This window comes from Canis lupus, chromosome 1 (assembly GCF_011100685.1).
Source record: "Canis lupus familiaris isolate Mischka breed German Shepherd chromosome 1, alternate assembly UU_Cfam_GSD_1.0, whole genome shotgun sequence".
Classification (NCBI taxonomy): domain Eukaryota; kingdom Metazoa; phylum Chordata; class Mammalia; order Carnivora; family Canidae; genus Canis; species Canis lupus.
In genome coordinates, this window is record NC_049222.1 from 108,501,172 (window position 1) to 108,525,514 (window position 24,343).

Genomic DNA, 24,343 nt, shown 5'->3' on the forward strand with positions numbered 1-24,343 from the left:
TTTCATATGGATCCTAACAGGCAGGGAGATCCCAGCTGCCATCTGGAAACATATATATATATATATATATATATATGAAAAAATATCACAACTGCCTGCGGGCGCCGCTGGCCTTGTAGGCAAACTGTAATTCCTCTCTAGGTTTCTTTGTTTAGGAAGATGCCCTTGGGAGAGAAAGGTGAATTGCTTCCCTGGTTTAAGTGGAAGGAGCTGAGGGTTTCTGGAGTCAGGTTGAAGAGGAGGGATGGAGGAGCTGAGGACTAGGATGAGACAGAAGAAGGGTGTCCAGGAGTCCTCAAGGGGTGCAAGGGAGAGGTGTGTGGGGAGACCCCCCCCAGGTCTCTCCATTGCAGACAGAGCCAAAAATCAAGGCTTCTAGTGGCAGGGAGATGTGAGGGGGCTTACAGGAAGAGGGGATCCAAAGAGCCTTCACTTGTAACCTTTTGCTCAGTCCTTAGGCAATATGACGCCTACCTTCCTTCCCTGCCCCCTACTCCTGATCCCCTCCCATTGTCACTAAACTTCTACTGACACTCAGCCCCATTTTACGGCCTTTGATACGGCTTAGGTTTGGAAAAAATTAAAAATCCCTGCATCTGTCTTTCCTTTCCTGTTTATTCCTGCCCTGTCGCCACAGGGATCTTAACATTTGAGTCAGCATCCGGTCCTTCCTCAGCTCACTACCCTCCCCTGGCTTCCCACTTTACTCAGTAAATGGAGTTACCTCACATTACAAGGCCGTAAGGCACCAGACACCCCTGGATCCCTCCTACCCCTCTGCCCTCATCTCCCACCCATGCTTCCCTCACTCCCCCTGCCCCAGCCCCACTGGCCTTCACACGCAGTTCCTGGATGGCTCCAGCACTCTCCTGCCTCTGGGCCTTTGCACTGGCTGTTCCCTAGGCTGGAACATTTTTCTTCCAGATAGCCACCTGGCTCTGTCCCTCACTTCTGCAAGTGTTTGCCCAAAAGACACTTTCCTGAGCACATATGTAATACTGCGACCTGTAGCTTCCCCAAGCCTCCGAGACTTGGGGGAGTGACCCAGCTGTATTTTCATCCATGGCACATATCCCCTTGTAACTATGACATGTTCTTGATTATTAATTTATCATCCATCTCCTCCTGCTGGAGTTTAAATTCCATGAAGGGGGGTGGCTCAGTGGCTGAGCATCTGCCTTCAGCTCAGTTCATGATCCTAGGGTCCTGGGATCAAGTCCCGTATCGGGCTCCCTGCAAGGAGCTACCTCTGCTTATGTCTCTGCCTCTGTCTCTCTCATGAATAAAATAAATAAAATCTTTTTAAAAAATTCCATGAGGGAACAGATCTTGTCTGTCTGGTTCACTGCTGTATCCACATGGTCTAGAACAGCACCTGGCGTACAACAGGTGCTTCATAAAGGGTAGATGAACAAATGAATGCAGGCTGGGTCGAGGTGGAAGTTCTGTGGGCCAGGCATGAAGCTAAGAGGTAAGATCTCATTCATATGGAAGAGATGCCAAGAGGTGCCTCTCCATGGAAAAAGCAAGATGAGAATAGTGTGTGCTTTCAGTAAGGAATATATAAAGATGTGTGTATGCACACACAGTTTAATTGATCAGAGAGGTAAAAAAATAATGCTTATTTTATGGAAAGGGGACGTGAGGTTTCTTTTTTTGCCCTTCCTGTGTGAGTGAAAAATTGAATCTCTCTCACCAAATGGGCTTCCAGAACTGGCTGGGAGAAGCTGTGTTTCTGCATTTCTTTCTAAGAGATGTATTTTGTTTCTCTTCTTGTGAGCTTGTCTGCCCTCTGTGGTAGGGCAAGACCACATTTGGTATGTGAGCCAGCCAGAACCGCATGAGGTTGCCAATTCCCTCACACCCCTCTGTAAGGATGGGGTTTCCTGGCGCTGTCCATGGTAGTAACCACAAGCTATATATGGCCCTTTGAGTTTAAATTTTAATTAAAATTAAAAAATTCAAAAAAATTGTTAAGATTTTATTTATTTATTCATGAGAGATACACGCAGAGAGAGGCAAAGACATAGGCAGAGGGAGAAGCAGACTCCCTGCAGGGAGCCCGATGTGAGATTCAATCCCAGGACCCTGGGATCATGACCTGAGCCAAAGGCAGATGCTCAACCACTCAGCCACCCAGGTGTCCCAAGGACTTTGATTTGTTCACTGCTATACCCTTTCAGCACCAAGCCCAGTGCTTGATGCAAGAAGATCTTAGTAAATACTTATTGGATGAATGTCTTTTTTTGTTTATGTTTGTTTATTTATTTATGTAATCTCCACACCCAACGTGGGACTCGAACTCATGACCCTGAAATCAAGAGTTACATGGTCTCCAACTGAGCTAGCCAGGCATCCCTGAATGAATATCTTTTTAAAAACATTTAATTAAAAAAAAAACATTTAATTTATTTGACAGAGACAGAGCACAAGCAGAGGGAGCGGCAAGCAGAGGGAGAGAGAGAAAGCAGGCTACCCGCTGATCAAGGAGCTTGATGCGGGGCTCAACTGAGCCATGTAGGTGCCCTTGTAATGTTTTTAATATGGAGAGGAACTAGGAAAACAAATACTGAATCATGATCTCCTTGACAAAATAAACCTTAATGATATGAAAGTTAAAAGACATTCATTCAGGCTCCCTGCTCAGCGGGAAGCCTGCTTCTCCCTCTCCTCCCTGCTATGCTCTCTCTCTCGCTCTCTGTCTCTCTCAAAATAAGTAAAATCTTTAATAAAATAAACAAAACATTACATTTATAATATGTATATGATACATGTACGCACGCATACATATATATTATATACATATATATGACTGAGATACAAGACAAGAAAATATCAACATTGAATTCCCCAACAAAAATGGTCCAGACAGATCACCTACTGTGAAGTTCAGTCAACAACCCCACTAATGTAATCACAGGCCCACCAATTCCAGAGTTTTGGACTTCTATTCCCAAGTATAAACAGACTACCAAGGATTACTAAACATCGATAAAGTCTCAATAAGATAGAAGCAAAACCAACACATGAGAAGGGAGGAAACAGATTATGCAGAGAGGAAAAAAATGCAAAAAACCCAACAACAACCAATATCATCAGAGAAACAAGATACTCAACTTTGAACTCTGAATAGCAGCATATCATAAAATGTAGGCTACTGTCAAGTAATACTATAATATTTACAATATAGTATAAAATTTAGAGATCAGAAAAATTCTTAATAGGGTGCCTGGCTAGCTCAGTTGGAAGAACATGTGACTCTTGATTTGGAGGTTGTGAGTTCGAGTCCTATATTGAGTGTAAAGATTAATAAAAATAAATAAACTTAAAAAAAGAGTCCTTAGAAATTGAAAATATAATACCAGAAATGAAAAGCTTAATAAAAGAGTGGAAGATAAGGACAAGAAAAGCTCTCAGTAAGTAGTGCAGAAAGTTAAAGAGATGGAAAAATAAAAGAGGATAAAGAGTCAGTTCAGGAAGCCCAATATCAAATTAATAAGAGTTCCAGGAAGAAAGGATAAGAGATCTAGAGAGAAATGGAGGGAAGGGGGAAATTGTAATTGAAAGAAATCAAGGAAGTTTCCCAGAATGAATGCCATGAGGATATAATGGAAAGATTCAATAATGAAAATAAATGAAGACATGTTGCTGAGAAATGTCAGCATACTGAGAATAGGGAAAGAAAAACAGGTGACACACAGCTTTATGCATCAGAATGACTTTAGATTTTAACAGTAATACTGGAAATTAGAAGACAAAGGAATGATGCCTTCAAAATTCTAGAAGAGAATGATCTCTAACCCAGAATTTTATACCCAGTCAGAAGGCCTATCTAGACTACAGATGTTTTCAGATACACAGTGTCTCTAAAGTTTTACCTACCCCACCACCACCCTGTGCCTTTTGTCAGAAGAAGAGGAGAGAAAAACTCAGGAAGAATGAGAATTAGTATATGACAGGAACCAAACCAGGGGGCAGGTGAAGGCATCAAAATGGTAGCTATGCAGCAGACTGGAGCAGGCCAGGGGCCACAAGAGAAACTTCTTCGATATGATGGAATTAATGGAGTACCTGATGCGAACAAGTATGTGGAGAAGAGATTCACATAGTTAACAGAGAATTTTGAATTAACAAAGAAAACTCAGCCACTAAGCAACTGGAAAAAAAAAGACAATTATTAACTCCAGGAAAAACAAAGAATTGTGTAGGAGAGGAAAGTAATCATGGTTTACTACTTCTGGCAGCTGTGGGAGCATTTATACAGTCATAACATGTAAACACTGCATATTCATCTAGCCAGAATCACAGTGTGGGAGGCTGGAGTAATTTAAATAAGAGTATGAGTATGTGTCTTCCATAGTAAGCAGTGAATGGAAAATACCTAAAATTGAAAAATCAAGAGGTAGCCATACAAACATGGTATTTAGAGACGGGACACAAACAACAAGATGATACAATAAATAAGGTAAAAGATTCCCTTGAGGTGGGAGAAATGGAGGGGTAGGCAGATGGGAGACTGTTGGTTTTCATTTAAAAAAAAATCTTGTATTTGACTCTCCAAACTATGTGGATGTTTAACTCTGATAAAAATAGAACTAAAAGTTAGGGGGGAAAATGTAAAAAGGAATACTGGGGGAAAAAGAATTCAGCTGAAGCAGGAAATCAGAGCAAGAGGTGACAGTGAGAAATACACAGTATCCTTTGTGAATCCAAGAGGTTGCTGGCGAGGGGCACAAAGAGGGTAATTCTGGGATTTTTCACTGCCCACCTGAGGCTATGTAGTGTAGTGGTTGAGGGGCTGAGCTCAGAATCCAACAGCCAGGATTCAAATTCCAGCTCTGCCACTCAGTAGCTATGGGTTGTGGCTGTACCTCAATTTCCTCATCTATAAAATGGGAATGATAATATTCACCCCTAAAGTATTATGGGTTGAACTGTCTCTCCTAACAGTTGTATATGGAGGTCCTACTTTAGTTGGAGATAGGGTCTTTACAGAGGTAATCAAGTTAAAATAAAGTAATTAGGGTGAGACCTAGTCCATTAAGACAGGTGTCCTGGGGCACCTGGGTGGCTCAGTGGTTGAGTATCTGCCTTGGCTCAGGTCATGATCCCAGAGTCCTGGGATCGAGTTCCGCATCAGGCTCCCTGCAGGGAGCCTGCTTCTCCCTTTGCCTATGTCTCCCTGCCTCTCTCTGTGTGTCTCTCATGAATAAATAAACAAAATCTTAAAAAAAGAAAAGGTGTCTTTACAAAAAGGGGGAATTTGGACACAGAGACACATAAATGGAAGACGATGGGGAAGATGCCCATCCACAAGCCAAGGAGAGTTCCCTCCCTTGCCCTGAGAAGGAGCCCAGAGGACTTCTAGCCTCCAGAACAGTGAGGCAACAAATTTACAATAGCCCCAGAAAACTAATAATAAACTAATTAAATGAGAGCAGAACTTCATATATAATAAACACTATAGTAAATTAAAAAAGATATGGGAACGATCCAAGCTTTGGCAAGGATATGGGACAAGTAGAACTTTGCACTGCTGGTGTGTAAGTTGGCATTTACCACTTTGGAAGATGTCTGGCAGTATCTTTTGAAGCTAAGCCTACATCTCCCTGTGATCCTGCAGTTCCACCCATGGGGATTTACCCAAGAAAAATGAATGAATGTGTACGTCCCCCAAAGACTTGTACAAGAATGTTCATAGTAGAGCATTCATAATGGCCAAACACTGGAAACAATCCAAATGTTCACCAACAGTAGAATGGACGAATTCTGGTATATTCATAAAGTGGTATGCTCAATGGGATACAGCAACGAGCAAACCTGCTAGAGCGTGGGGCAAAACAAGCCAGACACAAAGCTACTATGTACACTGATTCTGTTCATGTGATAGTCAAAACCAGGCAACCCTAGTTTATTGTGATAACCTGCGGTGACTGGAGGGGAACTGGAAATTGTCCATACCCTAATCTGGCCATGTGAACATATCTGCATGTTATACAGACAATCCATGAGCTTCACACTTAAGATCTGCATAGTCTATCTCAACAACAAGACACAAATGAAGCCTCAAGCAACTTTTTACTTAAGGGTGGGGGGTTGTGGCTGACATTTGGGTGAAAAAAAAAATACAGGTATTCATCATTCTCTGAAGTCAGGGGCGGGAGAGATTCGGATTCATTGTTTTGAGATGGGGCTGCTCTCCAAAACTCAGGAACCAAATGGATTTAGGACATGGGGTCCCCCTGAGTGTCTGAATTTTTGCTTTTTGACGGTGAGGAAATAGACCGAGAATGTGACGCATACCTGGAGAAGTACAAGAGGTAGACATTCCCCCTGCGTCCCAAGGAAGAGCCCGTCCTGCTCCCTAGAAGGGGTGGGTGGGCAGAGCCTGGGGAAGCTGCCCTGCTTTGCAGAACAGAGAGACAGGATCTGGAATTCCCAGGGGTCTTCCTGGAGGGGCTGAGGACGAACCGGAAGCGGGGGGGGGTGGGAGATGAGTCAGTTGGCTGGCTGGGGAGGATCCTTTAGGGGTGAGTAAGGAAGCGGGAGTCTCGCGGGGCTGGGGGTGGAGGCCAGGGCTGTTCCTAAGGTTCACTAGGAAAATTTGCATTTACATGACGTAGTTTGGGCTGCCCAATAGGGTAGCTGCACGCCAAGTGGCTATTCCCAGCACTTGAATGCTGAGCGTCTGAATTGAGATGTGCTGAGTGTAAACTGCACGCCCGACTTCGTGCGGGGGGAGCGCGCGCAGGGGGTGGGGGTGGGGGATTACGTAAAAGGTCTCAACCATTTTTATACTGATTACGTGTTGCAATAATATTTCGGATAGACTGTGTTCAATAAAATGCATTGTTAAAATTAATTTCACCCGTTTCTTTTTACGTCTTTTAATGTGGCCACTAAAAAACTTTAGAATCGCGCTGCAGCGTGCGCTGCATTCTGGGGGACAGCTGCTTTCCCAGGCTCACCCCCAATCCCAGCACTGGACACCCAGGTCTGAGGCCAGTGGAGGCTTTTATGCGGATTTAAGGGGTGGGCTCCGATTTTGGTTAATGGCTGTGGGGTTGGGAAGACACACTCGGGCCAGTGGGATGCTCCAGAAAGCGAAATTAGATCCAGCAAAGAGGAGCTTGAAACCAGAGTGAGCCTAAGAAGCACAGGAATTTGCAGACTTCTTTGGAGGGTTGTTTCGAGCCAATGTTATCGTGATCCTCAGGGGAAGGGAGATCCTCTATGACATCTGCGGGTGAGGCAAGCAGAGAAGACGACCAGGAAGGGGAAGAAGTACAAATAAGAGGAAAAGGAGGACACGAAGGAGGATGAAGTAGGGAAAAGAAGAAAGGGAAGAAAAAGGAACCACAAGAGAGAAAAGAGATGCCTGGTTGGCTTAGTCCGGAGAGTCCATGACTCTTTATCTCAGGGTTGTGAGTTTGAGCCCCACCCTGGATGCAGAGATTACAAATAAATAAACTTAAGGAAAAAAAGGTAAAAAGACAAAGTTCTGGATTGAAACTGTCCTCAGGGGCAGCTGCTAGTCAGATGTGACTCTTGAACACTTGAAATGTGGCCAGTCCAAACTGAGATGTGCTGAGTATAACACACTTCCAAAAAGACCCAAACCAAAAACTCGTTAGTTTTTATATTACATATTGAAATCATATATTGGAGATTTGGGGGTAAAAACAATATATCAATAAAATTAATAGAAAAATTTTAATTACTATATATGGGTTCCCCAGCTGTGCTCTACAAAAAAAAAAAAAAAAAAAAAAAAAGCTAGAAAAAAACTCCTGGAATCATGAACAGTACATAAGGAGGGGAGAGGGAGCTATCTTCTCTTTTTACCTTATTATTGTTATTAATTTTTAATATTTTATTTATTTATTTGAGAGAGAGAGAGAGAGAGAGAGAGAGAATGAGCAGAGAGAGGGAGAAGCGGACTTCCTGCTGGGCAGGGAGCCTGACACAGGGCTCAGTCCCAGGACCAAAATCATGACCCAAGCAGAAGGCAGACCATTAACTGACTGAGCCACCCAGGGGCCCCTTACCTTATTATTTTTTAACAAGGTGTTATGCAAGTAAAACAGCTAAAGAGAGGTTAAAAGACATTTGGAGGAAGGGAAACATTGTTCCAGAGCCTTGGGAATGTGAAGGCAAAGGGTGCCAGGCACAGAGAAAGGAGGTGTCCTCCAGATGGGGTAGCCCTAGGAAAGGGGTGAGGCGAAGGGGCCCACCAGCCTCCACAGCTGCAGAAATTGCAGGAGGCCAGTGGAGGAAGGGTGTTCTGGAAGGGAGCACAAGACTTTGTTTGCCCACCAGTCCCCTAGTCCCCATTGCAACCCAGGACTATCTGGTTTTAAAATCAGTGTTGTTGAGGCACCTGGGTGGCTCAGTGATTGATTGAGGTGTTGTTGAGGCACCTTTGGCTCAGGTATTGTGATACCTGGGGTCCTCCCTCCAGGGAGCCTGCTTCTCCCTCTTCCCATGTCTCTGCCTCTATTTCTCTCATTAATAAATAAAATCTTAAAAAAAAATCAGTGCTGTTAAACACCCCCCCCCCCAGGATACTACTAGGAACTCCCAGGCCATGGGGGACACCAGCACCCCCACATTATATGGGAAAATCTGGACAAGTGGTCTCTAGAGAAAAGAATGAATGCATGCATGCATGCATGCAATGAGCAAGAAGGTTTATGCACAATTTAAAAAGCAGTTTTTCCTGTTCTGTTCTGTGTCCTAACACCTCTGCCCAGGATTCTCTGAACTCAATACCCATCTTAGACCTCTGGCAAGGGAGTGCATGCTCTTGAGGACTCCTCCCATGCTATCCCCCATTCCCAGAGGAGTCCCTGGGGCCAAGGAGTTGTGCCCATCCAGAACCCACACCTCTGTTGGAGATTATGCTCTGGGAACCTGGGGTAGGTAGGATAAAGCTTCCCCCAAAGATATCCACACCCTAATGCCTGGAACCTGTGAATATGTTATCTTACAGTAGAAAAGAGACTTTGCAGATGTGAATAAATAAAGGCTCTGGGGGTGGGGAGATCATCCTGAATTATACCAGTGGACCCAACGTAGTCACAAGGTCCTTTCAAGAGGAAGTTGGGAGGTGGGGAAGGTCAAGCAGAGAAGACGACGTGACAATGCAAGCAGAGTTCCAAGGATCCAGGGCCATGAGCCAAGGAATGCGGGCAGCCTTGAGAAGCTGCGAGAGGCAAGGAAAGATATTTGGGTGGGAAGACAGGGAGTCAGGTGCTCTTGTGGAAGGCAGAATTCTGAACTTGAACTCGTTTACCCTTTCTGTTTGTGAAGGTCCATTTGTCAAGGCAGGAAGAACCAACATAGTGAATGGCCGGCTAGTGTGGTTGATCAAGTTTCAATAGTTAGAGTGCAGCCTCTGGACTCTTCTGCTAGCCCCGAAAACGTTCGTGAGGCTGCTCAAAGTCTCAGGGTAAAAAAGAAAAGTCTGTTACCCCAAATGCCTTGATTTCCTGGTGCTTCAAGGGGGAGAGGGTGGAAGAGGAAGGGGCAATTCTTTGTAGGGGTGAAGTAGGGCAGAGAAAGAGAAAAGGTGGCTGATGAGAAGGGGCTGAGGCCCACCAAGTGGGAAATGAGAAGAAGCTTTCAGGGGAAGAAGGCCCAGAGAGGGCACAGGCAGAAATGGAGACAAGAGACCTTGTGACTCCCAGAAGTCGAGAGAGAGGAGGTAGGGCCCCAGAGAAGGAAAAGAGGCAAGGGAAACGCTGCTGGGTGACACGATACAAACTCCACAAGGGCAGGACTCGGGCTGATGGCTCGGCTGGCACCATCTCCATTTGCAACCTCTCCCTCTGCCATTGTCTATGACGGAGACTGGAAAGCTAACACAGTCGATTTCCCAACTTCCTTTGCCTCTGGGAATGATCATCTGACGCAGGCTGTGAAATAGCCAGAAGGTCCTCCGATAGGCATACTTTCCCCAATAAAAACGCAAGGCCTTGCCAGGAGAAGATCCTCCACTCTTTCATTCTTCCTCCTCCTTCTAGCCTGGAACCAAGATATGCTCCACAGCGGGGCAGCAGCCATCCTGTCACCATGAGGCAATCACAATGAGCAAGAAGGTCTATGCACCAAGGTTGGTAGAACAAATATATGGAAAGAGTTTGGATCGTTGATGGTATCTCTGAGCTATCGTGCCAGCCTTGGACTTCTTACTGAGAGAGGAAAAAGAAACCTGTCTGTTCAAGTACTCTAGGGATCCAGGTGACTTACCTCTTTTGTCGACTATGGCTATCCAGTGCAGGAACTGCCTGGCACAGGGTTGGTGCTCTTTAAAACATTTTAAAATGAATGAATGACTTTCATGATCCCACAAAGCCTAGGTTTCTCTTCGGCAACTGGTTCTGAGAGCCTCCCCTGAGTCACGATGCTGACCCAACCATCTTCCTTATACCAGGTCGACTGGATTTCTTTCTTGCAGCTCAACAAATCCAGGTAAGCCAGAGGAGTAAAAAGGAGTGGCTACTTGAGGGGTGAGCAGAAGGTGGCCATAGGGAAAGGTGATCCAGAGGACACAATAGCCTCCACACAGATCCCATTGATGCCCATCCCTCCATTCTCCATTTGGCAGCCAGAGGGAGCATTTGGAAACAAAAATCAGATCACATCCCTCCCCTACTTGAATTCTCCCCTCCTCATGGGTTCTCCCTGCCCTTTAAAGAAAACCCAGCCCTGACCTTGGCCTCAGAGCTCACACCCATGGCCTATGTTCATCTCCCCCCAAAGTCAGCTCTCTGCCCTTCTGCCACATTGGCCTTCTTGCTTGTCCTCCAATAATCCAAGACCACTCCCACCTCAGGCCCTTTGCACACCGTTTCCTCTGCCTGCAAGGCTCTGCCTCCACAAATCCACCTGGCATGCCCTCACCTTCCTCAGGGCCCTGCTCCAGACACCTCCTACAAGAGGCCCGTCCTGAACACCCTGGTGAATATATCCCAGTTCGGTCATGCCCTGGCTTACCATCCCTTTGTGGATCATGCTGATTTTTCCACTTGTACGTTTCTTGTTCATTTCCCACCTCTGGACCCTAAGCTCCCTTAAAAGCAGGGATTGTGGTCTGTTTGTTCACTGCCTGGCATAGACTAGGGACCAAGAAAACAAATGCATATTGAATGATGAAATACGGGAGGGCCAAGGAGAGAGTTACTGTGCTCAGCTTTGTGGTAACCTTGGTCTGTACTTCGGAGCCTGAACTTAACTCTACCTCCTTGATTCGAGAAACTGACATTAAAAATACACACAAAAAACCCCACAACCTAATCCAAGTGTCGATTCCAGTGAGTTCAGATCTAGTGATCATCTATGAAAATAATAATATAGCAGCAAACACCCACAGCGTGCCGGCACTACTGCCAGCAAATAATATATTCTACGAACCAGTAATAATAGCTATAATGATTCTCATAGCAGCCTTGTAGGGTGGGTCCTTTTGTTATCCCCATTTTACAGAGGAGGAAACCAAGGCTCAGAGTGGTTCAGTAACTTGCCCCAGGTCACACCGCCAAGAAGAGACAGAGTCAGGATCTGAACCTGGCAGTCTGGCTCCAGAATCTCTAAGTACTAGATCTCTGAAAACATCATGAGGACTCTGGTTCTCCCTCAATGACCTATGCCCTCGAAGCTGACCCCCACCACAGCTGACCTCTGAAGCTGATGAGTGACCCCTGGTCCCTCACAATCTCAAGCATCCTCAAGGTCCCCAGTGGCCCCCCACCCCCCAGCCCGAGTCTGCGCTGACCCTGCCTTGAGCTGAGTGAGCGCTTCCTCTACGCGGGGCTGGTTGTAGCGCACCATGTAGCTGTGCATGTCGGGGTAGTTGCTTCGGATGTTCTTTTCCGTGGACCCGTTGGGCACCGTCCCAAACTTCAGGGGCGGGTACTGCTCCTGGGGCCGCTGGAACTGGGGCAGGATGGGAAGTTATTAGGGCGCCCCCCTGGGACCATCTGGGTCAAGGATATCCTTGACCCAGATGCTCTATTCTGGGGGACACCTGTCAACTGGCAGGCACCCTGGTCCAGAAGTGTTTCTCACATTTGCTCACCATGACCCTTTTCTACTCCCACCCAGCAGATACCTCTGCAGATATTCCCATATATGCATTCAGACACGCACACGTGCACGCTCACGTATATATACATAGGAGTAACGCTGAAATATTTAACACCCACCATGGCCTGATCATGATCCAATCAGAAAAGACACTGGCTACAGAGTTCAAGAAGGGTCTCAGAGGCCTCTGATGGCCAGGCATTAACCCTTCACTTGGTGGATCATGGGAAGTCCCAGAGGCAGAGGCAATTGCTATTTACCAATCCATTCAGAAATAGTTCACCCTTTTCTTTACAGAGAGAGAAAACTCCTGCATGTGTGAGCTGCAAGGTGGGCTGGGTAGGGGCAGAGGGAGAGCAAGAATCTTAAACAGACTCCATTCTCAGCCTGAGCCCAACTTGGGGCTCTCTCACAACCCTGAGATCATAACCTGAGCTGAAATCAAGAGTTGGATGCCTAACTCAGCCACCCAGGCGCCCCAATAGTTTACTCTTTTAACAAGAGACATAGCCATACAAGTGTGTGCTGGCTCAATGTCAAGCATTGTCAAGCATCTCAATGCATATATGATTAAAACAAGGATGCAAACATATTTTCTATTCTATTCAATTGGGGGGAAAATGCTTGTTGCAATCCACTGAACTGGTTTTTCAGCCTTTTAATAGGTCATGATGATACCCAGTTAACCGATTTAGTCTCAAAGTGTGCTCTGCAAACCACCAGTCCCCGAATAAATTGTGATCTGTGATGAGGTAAGTATGGAAATTGAGAGAGTGAGCACTTAGAGCAATTTAAAAAAAAAAAAAAGATTTTTAAAATTTATTTATTTTTAAAGTAAACTCTACACCCAACATGAGACTCGAACTTATGACCCCGAGATTAAGAGTTGCATGTTCTACCAATGGAGCTAGCTGGGCACCACACTGTTGAGAGCAATTTGACATAACAATTTTAAGTCTGTTGAAACTACATAAAAATTTGGGTTTGAATTGTGCATGTCTTGGTTTCCAATTTTATGTTTATTTTCTCACAATTTGTTTCTATTGTACTTTACAAAAGCATTGATCTCCACTGGAGAAAGTTCACAGTTTAGTCGTTTTTCACAGTTTGAGAGAAGTACTGGTCTAGAATATCCCATTTGACACAACTGCCCCCCAGAACATTTGGGGTCACTCTTCTCCTGGGAATATTTAAACAGTTTGTCGTGGGGGCACCTGGGTAGCTCAGTGGTTGAGCATCTGCCTTTGGCTCAGGTCGTGATCCTGGGGTCCTGGGATTGAGTCCTGCATCAGGCTCCCCACAGGGAGCCTGCTTCTCCCTCTGCCTATGTCTCTGCCTCTCTCTCTCTCTGTCTCTCATGAATAAATAAATAAAATCTTAAAAAAAAAAAAAAAGTTCATCATGAAACATCATCTTTCTCTTCCAGAACATTCTATTCTACCATTTTGGAACTCTTTCTGGGGAAATACCCCCAGGAATCCTTTTCTGACATCCTTGGTGCCAAACTCTGACCTGACCTTCAACCATAGCCAACTTCCCCTCTCCCCGGACACACACACCTTTCGGTCACTGAGCCCGGACACGGTGTCCACATACTCCTCCTGGATCATGAAGGCGGCCAGGTTGGCTGTGTAGCTGGCGAGGAAGATGACAGCGAAGAAGGCCCACACCAGCACCATGATTTTGCTGGTGGTCCCCCGGGGGTTCTCCACGGGCACGGAGTTATTGAACACCAGGGCCCAGAGCAGCCAGATGGATTTCCCAATGGTGAAGGTTGAGCCGCCAGGCCCTGCAGGGGGCCATGAGGGGGGACATGGACCCCAAATCCCTTCTACTCCATGAGGGAGCAGAAAGAACTACGATTCCCAGGAGCCCCCAAGACCTTTGGCACTGCTGGGCTCTCCCCCAGGGGCTGTTGGGAAATGTAGTTCTCTCTGCGGTCTGGGTGCTCTGAGGTAACGGAAGAAGGGGACTCACGCTTGCCCGTGGCCAAGCTGCGGTTGTAGCCGACTGGACTGAGGTACTCAAAGATGAAAACGGTGACGGCGACCACAGTGAGGCACATGACGAACATCATCACCCACACGGCAGGGCTATAGGGCTCTGGGGGCAAAGGGGTGTGGGGTCATGGCTTGGCCAAGCAAAGGACTGGGGGGATCACAGACATGTGAACAGGATGCATTGCAGATCTGACCCTGTCCATCTGTCCCCTTCCTGGGCTCGCCATCTCAGGGACAGCCTCATTGCCTGTTCAGATCCCTGGGAGACAGTCTCTCTCAAAGACAGCCAATTCAACCATTATATACCCTAAATATTTCCTGAGCCAAATATATCCTAAACGTTTCCTGAGTCCCAGACCCAAGTCTCCACCAGGGCCACTCACCATGTTTTACACCAACACCCAGGCCCACCTTCCATCCAGTCACAACCCACCCACCCCATTTGCCAGCCTTGTCCCCACCTTCCTTCCCTCCCCCCTCAGCTCCAGCCTGTCCCCCCACCACTGCCCCCCACTTTGGCCTTCCCTCCCCATTCTCTCAGCCAACAGCCTCAGGCCTCATTCTCTCCTCTGGGGCATCCCCACCCCAGCTCTGCAGCCCTAGAAGCTCCTCCTGCACCCAGAGGTGACCTGGTCTCTCCCCTGCTCAGAGCCTTCTGTGGCTCCCCAGCGCCTCCATAACAAAGTAAATGTCCTTCAGCCTTGCTGCCATCCTCCTCTCCGGCCTGATGACTCTCTCAAGAACCCATAGCCTTGAAGGGCCAGAACTCACAGTTCCAGAACAAGCCTCACCTTCCCTGCCTTATCTCCACCACTCCCCTGCCAGGGGCACCATCCTGACCTATCTACCAGACAAACTCACATCCATGTGTCTCCTCCTCACACTGCGTCTGGGAGTTCACTGACAATAAACCCAATCATCACTTCCTTGAGATTCGTACCAGGTGCTCTGACCTCCCTGGGCCAAAGCACAGGCAGCCAGGACTGCCCCTGTCACAGCAGGGTCACCACCATGGACTGTCACGGTGGCATCTTGGGGACACTCCTGTTGCTTCCACTGGGCAACGTGATGGGACAGAAATATGACCTTGTCACTTCCCTGCAGAAGGCAGGGGCCCCATGCCGTGCATCTCAGGGTGCCCTGCAGAGACCTTGGGGCAAACAGACAGCCACAGAGAGGCTCTTGGCAAAATATACAGAAAGCAAACACAAAGGAAGAGATGTCCCTTCTCCCAGCCTTCCCATTCCCAGGAGCTTTGCCCAGACTTCAGAGAGCAAGAGGGAACTGACGTGACCTGCTCCTTGGCCTGATGTGCACTTTTCCTTCTCTTTGTCTCCAAATTCAGGGAGATCCCTACCCGATCCACTCACGGCCACCAACCCATCGGGTACCAGCTTCCTAACCACACCCCAAGCCTGGTTCCTCACCTCACCCTCACTGCCATCTTCCTATCCCACACCCACCTCCTCTGCACAGACCTTTGCCTTCTCGTGGGCCTCCTGCTCCCAACTGTCTCCAGTGGGATATTTTCAAAGCCTAGATCTGATCATATATCACCTCCCCCACCATCTACAGTTAAAAACCTTGGCCACTGCCGTAAGGGTAAAACCCAGCTGTCTTACCAGAGCCACCAAGGCCCTGCAGTTCCCTCTTAACCCTTGCCTCCCACCCCTTCCCATCACTCACTGCCCCCTCCAGCCACACAGATTTCCAGACATTTCCCAAACATTCCGTACACATTCCTGCCTTGGGGGTCTTTGTCTCAGCTGATCCCTCTACCTGGATCTCTGCCAGGTTCTCTAGCCCGATCTCCAAAGGGGTCTTCTTGCCCATCCCTGGCAGCACCAATCCCTTCCTCTCCAACTCCTCACCCCTGCTTAATCTCTTATACTATTCATCACCACCTGAAGTGATCTTGTCCATGAATCCCCTTAGGAGATGATTTTGTCTTCTCCACGAGGCCAAGGGCTCTTAGAGGAGAGGAGCTTGTGTGCACACCCCAGCACCTGGCCCATGATAGGTGCTCAGTAAACACTGAGAAGTGAGCAGAGCACTTAGCCTGTGCCACTTTCATGTCAATCTCTTTCCCTCCTCTCATATATTCGGGAGAAGAATTGAAATTTGTGGGGCCTGAAGCTTATACAATTTGGAGGGTTGTCTTTAAGAAAAGAGAACATAAAATTACAAATAGGAGAATACACGGTGCAGGGCCTTGAAGAGAAGGCGCAAGCAAAGGCTCCTGGAGTTCCAGTTTCCTTGGCCTCGTGGTAAACCTGCTGCTCCCATTTTACAGACTGGGAAACCAAAGCTCAGAAGGGATGCCGCTTCGCCAGCCACACCGCTGGGACGGGCAATCCGGGATGGGAACTGGGCACACAGCCGCCCCAGCGTTGCCGCCCCCGGGGCCCCGGCTCACCGAGGAAGGCCGAGGGCGACACGGTGCCGTTGCTGCGCGCCACCATGACGCTGATGCCCGTCTCCACGAAGGGGACGGAGAAGTCCACGATCTCGGACCGCTCCTCGTTGATGGTGAGGGAGCCGATGGCCATGTCCGCGCGCTGGTAGAATACCTGGGGTGAGGACGAGGCGGGTGAAGGAACCTGGCTGGCTCGAGCACATGGAGGAGGATGGCGGGGCAAGACTGGCCCCGGCGGGCCAGTGACAGGGTGAGAGAGAGGGCTGGAAGGGTGGCAGGGTGGCTGAGGGGGACGCAGAGTGGGGCAGGAAAGGAGGAGGTGAGAGTCAGGGGTGGAAAGAGGTAGTAGTCCCAGGCCAGGGGATGCTCCCAGAAAAAGCTCTCGGGATTTGGGCTCCATCCTCTCGGCCCCTTCTCTTAGGCGGGCCACCCATCTAGCCCCGCCCCTCCGCCCGCAGGTCCCTCTGGTGGCCCCGCCCCCGCCAAGGCGGGCCTTGGGATGGCCCCGCCCCCGCCCCGCCCCCTCCCGGACCCGGTCCAGGCGCGCCCCACCTCGCCGATCATGCCGTTCCAGACGCCGTCGATCTTCTTTCCGTGCTTGCCGTTGGTGACCAGGTAGAGGTCGTAGCTGAAGCCGATGGTCTGCGCCAGCCGCTTCAGAATGTCGATGCAGAAGCCCTTGCAGCACCGCTTTTCCGGGCGGGGGGCGTCCGGGGGAGGGCTGCGGGGAGCGAGCAGGCTTGGGGATGCTGGGGACCCCCCACTTCAGACTCTCCCATGAGATGAGGGTATGGAGGGAGAGGCAAGCAGCAGCTAAAAACTATAGTTAGCGCTTTCTGGGGAAACAGGCTCAAAGGAGTTCCGTGACTCGTCCAAGGTGACTAAGCTGGAGGGCTCTGTGGGTCCTGAGTTCCGAGGGAGGAGGGGGCTGGGGCCAGGACTGCTGGGCTTCAAGGGATTTTGAAGCCGAACTCCTGGAGCCGGGGCTGTCACCTGTGGGTGCGGTTGAGCTGGCTCCGGCAAGGCACGGAGTCTCGGATGCAAGTGCCACTGATGGGGTCGGCCGGCTCCACAATGACAAAGGGCCTCTCCTCCAGCGTGGCCACGGTCAGGTGCTGCGTGTCGTCCACCGGCTGCAGGAAGCGGCCGTAGCGGGACCACAGCGGGTACTTTAGGCGGAGAGTCTGCTGCTCCCAACTGCCCACCTTGGACAACAGAGATTCAGGCTCTGGTGCCGGGACTTTGCAGGATGTCCTGGCCGTCACGGCCCTCCATCCTCAGAGCCCGGGCTCCCAGCTCCTTCTCCTGGAGTCTAGGCCCCATTTCCCTCCTCCTCTTAGAACGCATGGGTCTGGGTTCCCACTTATTTCCCCAGGACCTAGGAGTCTGGGCTCCTTTCTCCCACAGAAGCCAGACTCCGTGGGCTCAGCTCTCATCTCTGTCAGGCCCAGGGGCCTGGGCCCCACCCCCTTTCCCATGCCTGAGGTCGGGGCTGGGACTCACCACCTCCCAAGTCCTATCCCTGGTGAGGGAGATGACCACCAGAGAGGGGTTCACCAAGAAGCCATCCTCATTGAAGGAATAATCCCGGTTATCCCAGGTAATATTCATGAAATACCTGCCCAGGAGGAAGGGAGGGGACATGTGGGTACTTGGACTGCACCTACGTGGCTGAAGACAGAGAAAATCTCCTCTCTACTGACCAGCCCCAACCCCTAGCTGGAATTTCTCCCCAACGATCCTGAACACTCAAATACTCCTCTTTGGTGTTTAGCACTCTCTGCTCGCTGCCCAGTACCCCCTGATCAAGGTCGCAGACCTTCAGCCTGACTTAGAGCCCCTGTGTGTTCTGGCCCCATCTGCCTGCGCAGCCCCATCTCTGATCTCTGCCTCTCCTCACACTCCTTTTACCCCAAGCCCCTTTGGTATTCCACTGACCCTGAATGCAAAGAGTCCCCGAAACATATCAAGCGGTTTCCTATCTCTAGGCCATTGTAGGTGTCTGTCTGCCTGAAAAATGTTTATTCTCTCCCTTCTCACCCTGATTGATTCATGTCTTGAAGATTCAGCTCAAGCGTCTCTTTCTCTGGGAGGAGCCCCAGAAGGTCTCTGCACCCTTAGATAATCTTCACGACGCAATGGTACCTGTACCGTGAATGCCTGTCCCATGGCCCTGGTCACTGTGAAATACCCTCAACTGCCATCCTCACCTTCTCAACAGCCCCTCTGCCCCCCTGCCCAGGCCATCAGTCCCCAAATGCCACCTTCCTACCCCCAGGATCTCTCCATGTCATCCCTCCTCTCCATCAGCATAGACCCCCTGGATCTGTGCCCCAGCCTCCTGCCTGGCCCCCAACCTCCATTCTTTCTCTTCCAATCTGTTCCACACTCCCCTCCAGAGGGGTCTTTCTGGATACAAAACTGACTCCACTTCTATCCTGCTCATAACCCACCCATGGCTCCCCAGTGCTCCAGAACAAAGTCCAGGGATTCAAGGCCTTTGTGAGCTGGCCTCATGTACCCCCACCCCTCAGCCTCATCACCCCCAATCCTAATTCTCCTACCCTTCATCCACCCTGAGCTATGGCAGTCCTGCCAGCCTGCCTGAGTTTTTCTCCTCTCTGGGCCTTTGCGTGATGCTGTTCCCCTTGCCTAGGAATACTCACTGTTTTTGGAGAACTCCTAACTGCTCTCAGAATCAAATCTGAACCCCCTAGCCTGGCCAAAAACGCCCTACATGAGCTTGGGTCTGGATGGGCTTCGTTTGTTTCCCTATACTCTGTCCCCCTCCTAGCTCACTAAGCTCCAACCACAATGGCTTTGTTTCAGGCTCCCAAATAGGCAATTCCAGCCCCAGGGCCTCTGCACCTGCTGTTCCCCCTCCCTTCTCTTCATTCAGATCTTCCAACAGTTGGCTTTTTCTCTTTACCCATTTTTTTTTTTAATTCCAAATTTCACCTACTCAGAAAGACCTTTTCAGACGACCTGACCTAACTTAGCACCCTGGGTATTTCTTATCACCTTCTACCTGCTTTATCACTTGCTAATATTTTTTTCTTTGTCTCATTTGTCCCCCGTAGGAGATTGTAAACTCTGTGAGAGCAGGGACCTTGTTCAACACCATGTACCCCAGTGCCTAGAGCAGTGCCTGGCACATAGCAGACTCTCATAAAATAAAGACTCATTCAATAAATGAATGAATGAGCAATTCATCTGTCAGGTCTCAGCTTATAGATGTCCCCTCCTCTTGGAGACCTCCCTGACTCCATAGGCTGCCTGTGACTGAGTAGCCTAGTTTGTTTGTTTGTTTTTTAAAGATTTTGTTTATTTATTTGAGAGAGAGAGAGAGAGAGAGAGAGAGTGTGTGTGTGTGTGTGTGTGTGAGAGAGAGAGAGAGAGAGAGAGCATGAGCAGGGGGGAATGGCAGAGGGAGAGGAAGAAGTAGGGTCTTTGCCTGCAGGGAGCCCGATGTGGGGCTTGATCCCAGGACCCTGAAATCATGACCTGAGCTGACAGATGCTTAAATGACTGAGCCACCCAAGCACCCCTGAGTAGCCTCGTTTGGAGGCTGATTGGGGCCAATGAAATTCCTCTTTTGGGAAGACGTTGGCTGTGAGACTTGGGGTGGGGGATGGGTGGTAGACAGGCTGGAATGAAATGGTGAGTATTAGCAGAGAGCAGAAATTCTGTGCAAAGAGAACTGGACAGCCTCTGGAAGTGGCAAGTCAGACAGAGAGAGAGGGAGTGGCAGGGGCAGACAGAGTAAGAGGGAGACAATCAGAAAGAGATGAAAGCGTAGCTGGTCCCCAGGCTTGGCCTCGATTCCTGGTGTCTGGGTTTCTGTGCGTGTTTGTTTTTCCAATAAACCCCCTTTTCCCTTAGGAAACTTGAACGAGACTCTGCTTCCTGCAAACAGAAATGTCCAGGCTCAGACAGCATTCCTGCTGGTGCTCCCACAATGCCCGGGCCACCTCCATGATTGCAAGCATCCCACTGTGTTGTCATTATCCCATCCCTGTCTGTCACCCCTACAGGACCCTGTGTTCTTTGAAGAGAAGTCCATGGTCTTATTCATCTCCATGTTCCAAGCGCCCAGCATGGGCCCTAGTTCCTAGCAGGTGCTCAGTAAGTATTTATGAACGAGGGATGCTTTTCTCACCCTCTTGTCCCCGGGTCCTGTCCCTCACGTCACCCGATTCTCAATTCTCCTCCCCTCAGTTGTCTTCTCCACTCATCACCTCTTTCCAAGCTCAGCCTGTTCTCGTTTCCGGATGAAAGGCCTCCCCTTCCACTGTTCCATCACCAAACTCATCAATTTCTCATCGCCAAAGCTTCCTATGGTGGTGATGCTGCTTCCCACCAAACCCTGTTCTCTTCTAAAACAACAGCGTGCAAGCCGGGGCACACACCTGTCCAGCTACAGTCCGCATGCACTTCCCAGTCCTCAGGGCAGCTAGCCCAGGCCACATGCAGGTGCTAGTCAAGCAGAATGGAAGTCTAACCAACCGCACGGATGCGCCTGTAAGCAACCAATAAGGCAGCCCTGGCCGCCTGACTGCATCCCCGATGTGTCCCTTGCCCCAAAGGAAATTGCTTGCTCCCCAGTTTCTCTCTTTTCCCCCTTTCTCATGAGCTAGATTTCAGACCCAGCTTCAAATGCGCAAAGAAGGTGGCAGAGCAACAAGGTGGCAGGGTCCTAGATCCCTGACAGAGCCTCCTGTTAGCTGAAACACTCCTTTCTGGGTTGTTTGTTGAAGATTTTATTTTTTTTAAGATTTATTTATTTATTCATGAGAGACACACAGAGAGAGAGAGAGAGAGAGAAAGAGAGGGAGAGAGGCAGAGACATAGGCAGAAGGAGAAGCAGGCTCCATGCAGGGAGCCTGATGTGAGACCCGATGCCAGATCCCAGGATCACACCCTGAGCCGAAGGCAGGCACTCAACCACTGAGCCACGCAGGCATCCCATTTTTTTTTTTTAAGATTTATTTGAAGATTTTATTTTTAAGTAATTGCTATACCCCCATGTGGGGCACAAACTCACATTCCTGAGATGGAGAGTTGCACGCTCTACCAAGTGAGCCAGCCAGGGGCCCCTCATCTCCGGATTGTTCAGTGAGGGAGAACAGCTCCTATCTTGTTTGGGCCCCTGTGTGGCTGGGTCATTCTATTACTGAAATTCAGCCTCTACTCCAGGGAATTTCGTCATCTCTTGAGGTGCTATCAAGTATAGGATATATCTCTAGTTTTAGGTACCACAAAGAAAGAAAAAAGTGCTGCCGGAGAAACCATGATAAGCCATCAATTGTAAGGTATATCTTCTTCTTCTTCTCCTCCCCCTCCCCCTCCCCCCTTCTCCTCCTCCTCCTTCTTCTTCTTCTTCTTCTTCTTCTTCTTCTTCTTCTTCTTCTTCTTCTTCTTCTTCTTCTTCTTCTTCTTCTTCTTCCTCTTCTTCTTCCTCTTCTTCTTCTTCTTTTTTTTGTAAGGTATATCTTGATTTCAAAGACATTAAGCCATGGGGAGAGGCACCTGGGTGGCTCAGTGGCTGAGCATCTGCCTTTGGCTCAGGTTGTGATCCCGGGGTCCTGGGATTGAGTCCCGCACCAGGTTCTCCGCAGGGAGCCTGTTTCTCTCTCTGCCTATGTCTCTGTCTCTCTCCGTGTGTCTCTCATGAATACGTAAATAAAATATATATTTTTTAAAAACCGTGGGAAAAAATTCATCTTAAAGTCATGAAATATCATAATACATTCACTGTGTCTTCGGTGCTTTTTCCAAATTACCTGATTTAGCCCCAGACAGGAGACTCAACTATATCCATTTTACAGAAAAGCAAACCAAGGCTATGAGAGGGGACTTGACCCACTTGACGTTGCTCAGCCAGTGAGAAGCCCCAGGTAGTCAAGCTCTGGAGCCTTCCCACAGGCGTCCTACACCAACTTCACTCACCTATGTAGACTCTCCCCTCGGTGGGTGCGGTTCTGGGCTCGACAGTCATGGCCGAGCTCTGGCAGGAAGCCATAGTCACGCAGCAGAGCCTGGGCACCTCTGGCCACCACGGCCACACCGGCTGCCACACGCCGGGCCAGGTCATCCCGCCAGCCAGCCGAGCGCACTGCGAACAGCCCGGCAGGCAGTGGGGCGCCTCCTGGCAGAAGAGGGGGCTCTCCAGGGGCGCCTGAGCCTCCACCTCCAGCCAGCTGGGGCCCCACCATGAACCAGACGTAGCCAGGCCCAGTGAGGCCAGCCTCCTCGGCTGCCCGGAACACCGGCTCGGCTTCCTCCCGGGCACAGAACAGCAGGCGGATCTGTGCGCTGACGCTGCGGAGCTGGGCACCCAGCACGGCCTCGCCTGCTCCAGGGTCCAGCGTCAGTGCCCCGCGGTGCTCCCAGCCCACCATGCTGCCATCAGTAAGCACCTCGATGTAGGACAGGAAGGCCCGGTGGCCGGGGGCACGTGTGGTCACTGCCACAAAGGATGTCCAGTCGTACTCCTCCAGCACCTCAAAGATGACCTGGAGCTGCTGCTCTGTGGAGGAGCCCAGCTGCAGGAAGGTGGAGCCCTTCTCCTGCGGGGGAGGAGGAGGAATGTCAGGCCTCCTGAGGTGGAGACCACAGGTCCCAGCAATCAGTAGGGGCCTTCAGTTCCCAGTGGTCAAGAGGGACCTCATCTCTCAGCAACTGATGAGGGCATCCCAGCTTCCAGTGGCCACCAGGGTGTCACAGCTCTCAATATGGCAACTGACTAGCTGTTCACCAAACCCCTCTCCTTTCCCCATGGATGCACAGAGCTGGGCCTGGGTTACGGTTAGCCATGTGACTGAGTTCTAGACTCATTGGTAAAAGCACTCCCCCATGCACCTTACTCCCTTCCCTGTCTGAGAACAGATGTAGTGGCCCCAGAAGAGAAAGAATTCCAAACTCCCAGGGGTTTACAGAGACACAAGAGGGAGGAGCCTGAGTCCCTGAGTAATCACTGGGAGAAGAGCCTCCTCTAGTCAGGAATGCCTGTTTGGATTTTATATGAGTGAGAAACAACCTTCCATTGGGTTAAGCCACTGAGACATGTGGGTTTATCTGTTACAGCAGCTAACATTACCCTAGAATACACACAGCATCCACTGAGGGACTACATCTCCCAGAATGCACTGAGGGTGCTGAAGGTACTGTCCTGTCCAGCAGGAAGCTGCTTTGCTGAGTGGATTTTCCCTTCTCTGGTTTTCCTCCTACCTCCCTGACTTCTGTTCCCTCTGTTGGACACTTCCTCAGTCAGAATTCTAAATGCAGAAGTGCCCTAGTCTTCTCTCTTCTTCTCTGTCCTCCTTCCCTGGTGATCTCAGCCAGACCCATGTGTTTAAATACCGTCTTCTGTGCTATCCAATATGGTAGCCGCTAGCCATCCGTTTAATCAAAATTAAATAATATTTAGTTCCCTGACTGCACTAACCACACGTCAAGTTCTCAATAGCCACACTGTGGCTAGTGGCCAGCCTGCCAGACAGAGCAGATAGAGACCATCATTACCATTGCAGAAAGTTCTATTACCTCGCATTGAATATGTTGATGGTGCCTCTCATCAGTCACTATACCTCTCTCATGAACTCCAGACAGACAAGACCTATCCCCCTTTCTACTCAACATCTATCTCCTCTTGGATTTCCAAGAGGCATCCCAAAATTACCATATCGAAACCAGAATTCTTGATCTTCTACACTCCCTCCACTCCAGCCTCAAACCTGTTGCCCATCTTCCTTTCCTTATTCACCCAGCTGCTCAGTTACCAAAGTCAAATCACCCTTTCCCCCTCTTTCCCTTACGTCCAGTCCAGGCCATCTTCTAG

General features: G+C 49.4%; 1 protein-coding gene and 1 long non-coding RNA gene across 6 annotated transcripts in view; one reads left to right on the forward strand and one right to left on the reverse strand.

The window, feature by feature from the left end:
* GRIN2D (glutamate ionotropic receptor NMDA type subunit 2D) overlaps positions 1–24,343 on the reverse strand; it is a 36,431-nt gene that overhangs the window by 4,916 nt on the left and 7,172 nt on the right. For both annotated transcript variants that reach the window (XM_038528366.1, XM_038528365.1), the window contains 8 exons: positions 22,453–23,072; positions 18,007–18,121; positions 17,497–17,708; positions 17,056–17,224; positions 16,504–16,657; positions 14,065–14,190; positions 13,647–13,876; positions 11,777–11,937 (listed from right to left, as the gene is read on the reverse strand). In XM_038528366.1, the coding sequence (XP_038384294.1) occupies positions 11,777–11,937; positions 13,647–13,876; positions 14,065–14,190; positions 16,504–16,657; positions 17,056–17,224; positions 17,497–17,708; positions 18,007–18,121; positions 22,453–23,072 (1,787 nt within the window). The remainder of the gene's footprint in view (positions 1–11,776; positions 11,938–13,646; positions 13,877–14,064; positions 14,191–16,503; positions 16,658–17,055; positions 17,225–17,496; positions 17,709–18,006; positions 18,122–22,452; positions 23,073–24,343) is intronic.
* Positions 14,015–21,359, forward strand: LOC111097625. 4 transcript variants are annotated; one of them, XR_005354538.1, is made up of 6 exons: positions 14,015–14,107; positions 16,381–16,616; positions 16,962–17,118; positions 17,911–18,103; positions 20,538–20,628; positions 20,722–21,359. It is a non-coding gene; the product is annotated as an uncharacterized LOC111097625 (long non-coding RNA). The 4 variants fall into 4 exon arrangements; XR_005354537.1 differs by having other exon boundaries at positions 20,538–21,359; XR_005354535.1 differs by lacking the exons at positions 20,538–20,628; positions 20,722–21,359 and adding an exon at positions 18,567–19,900.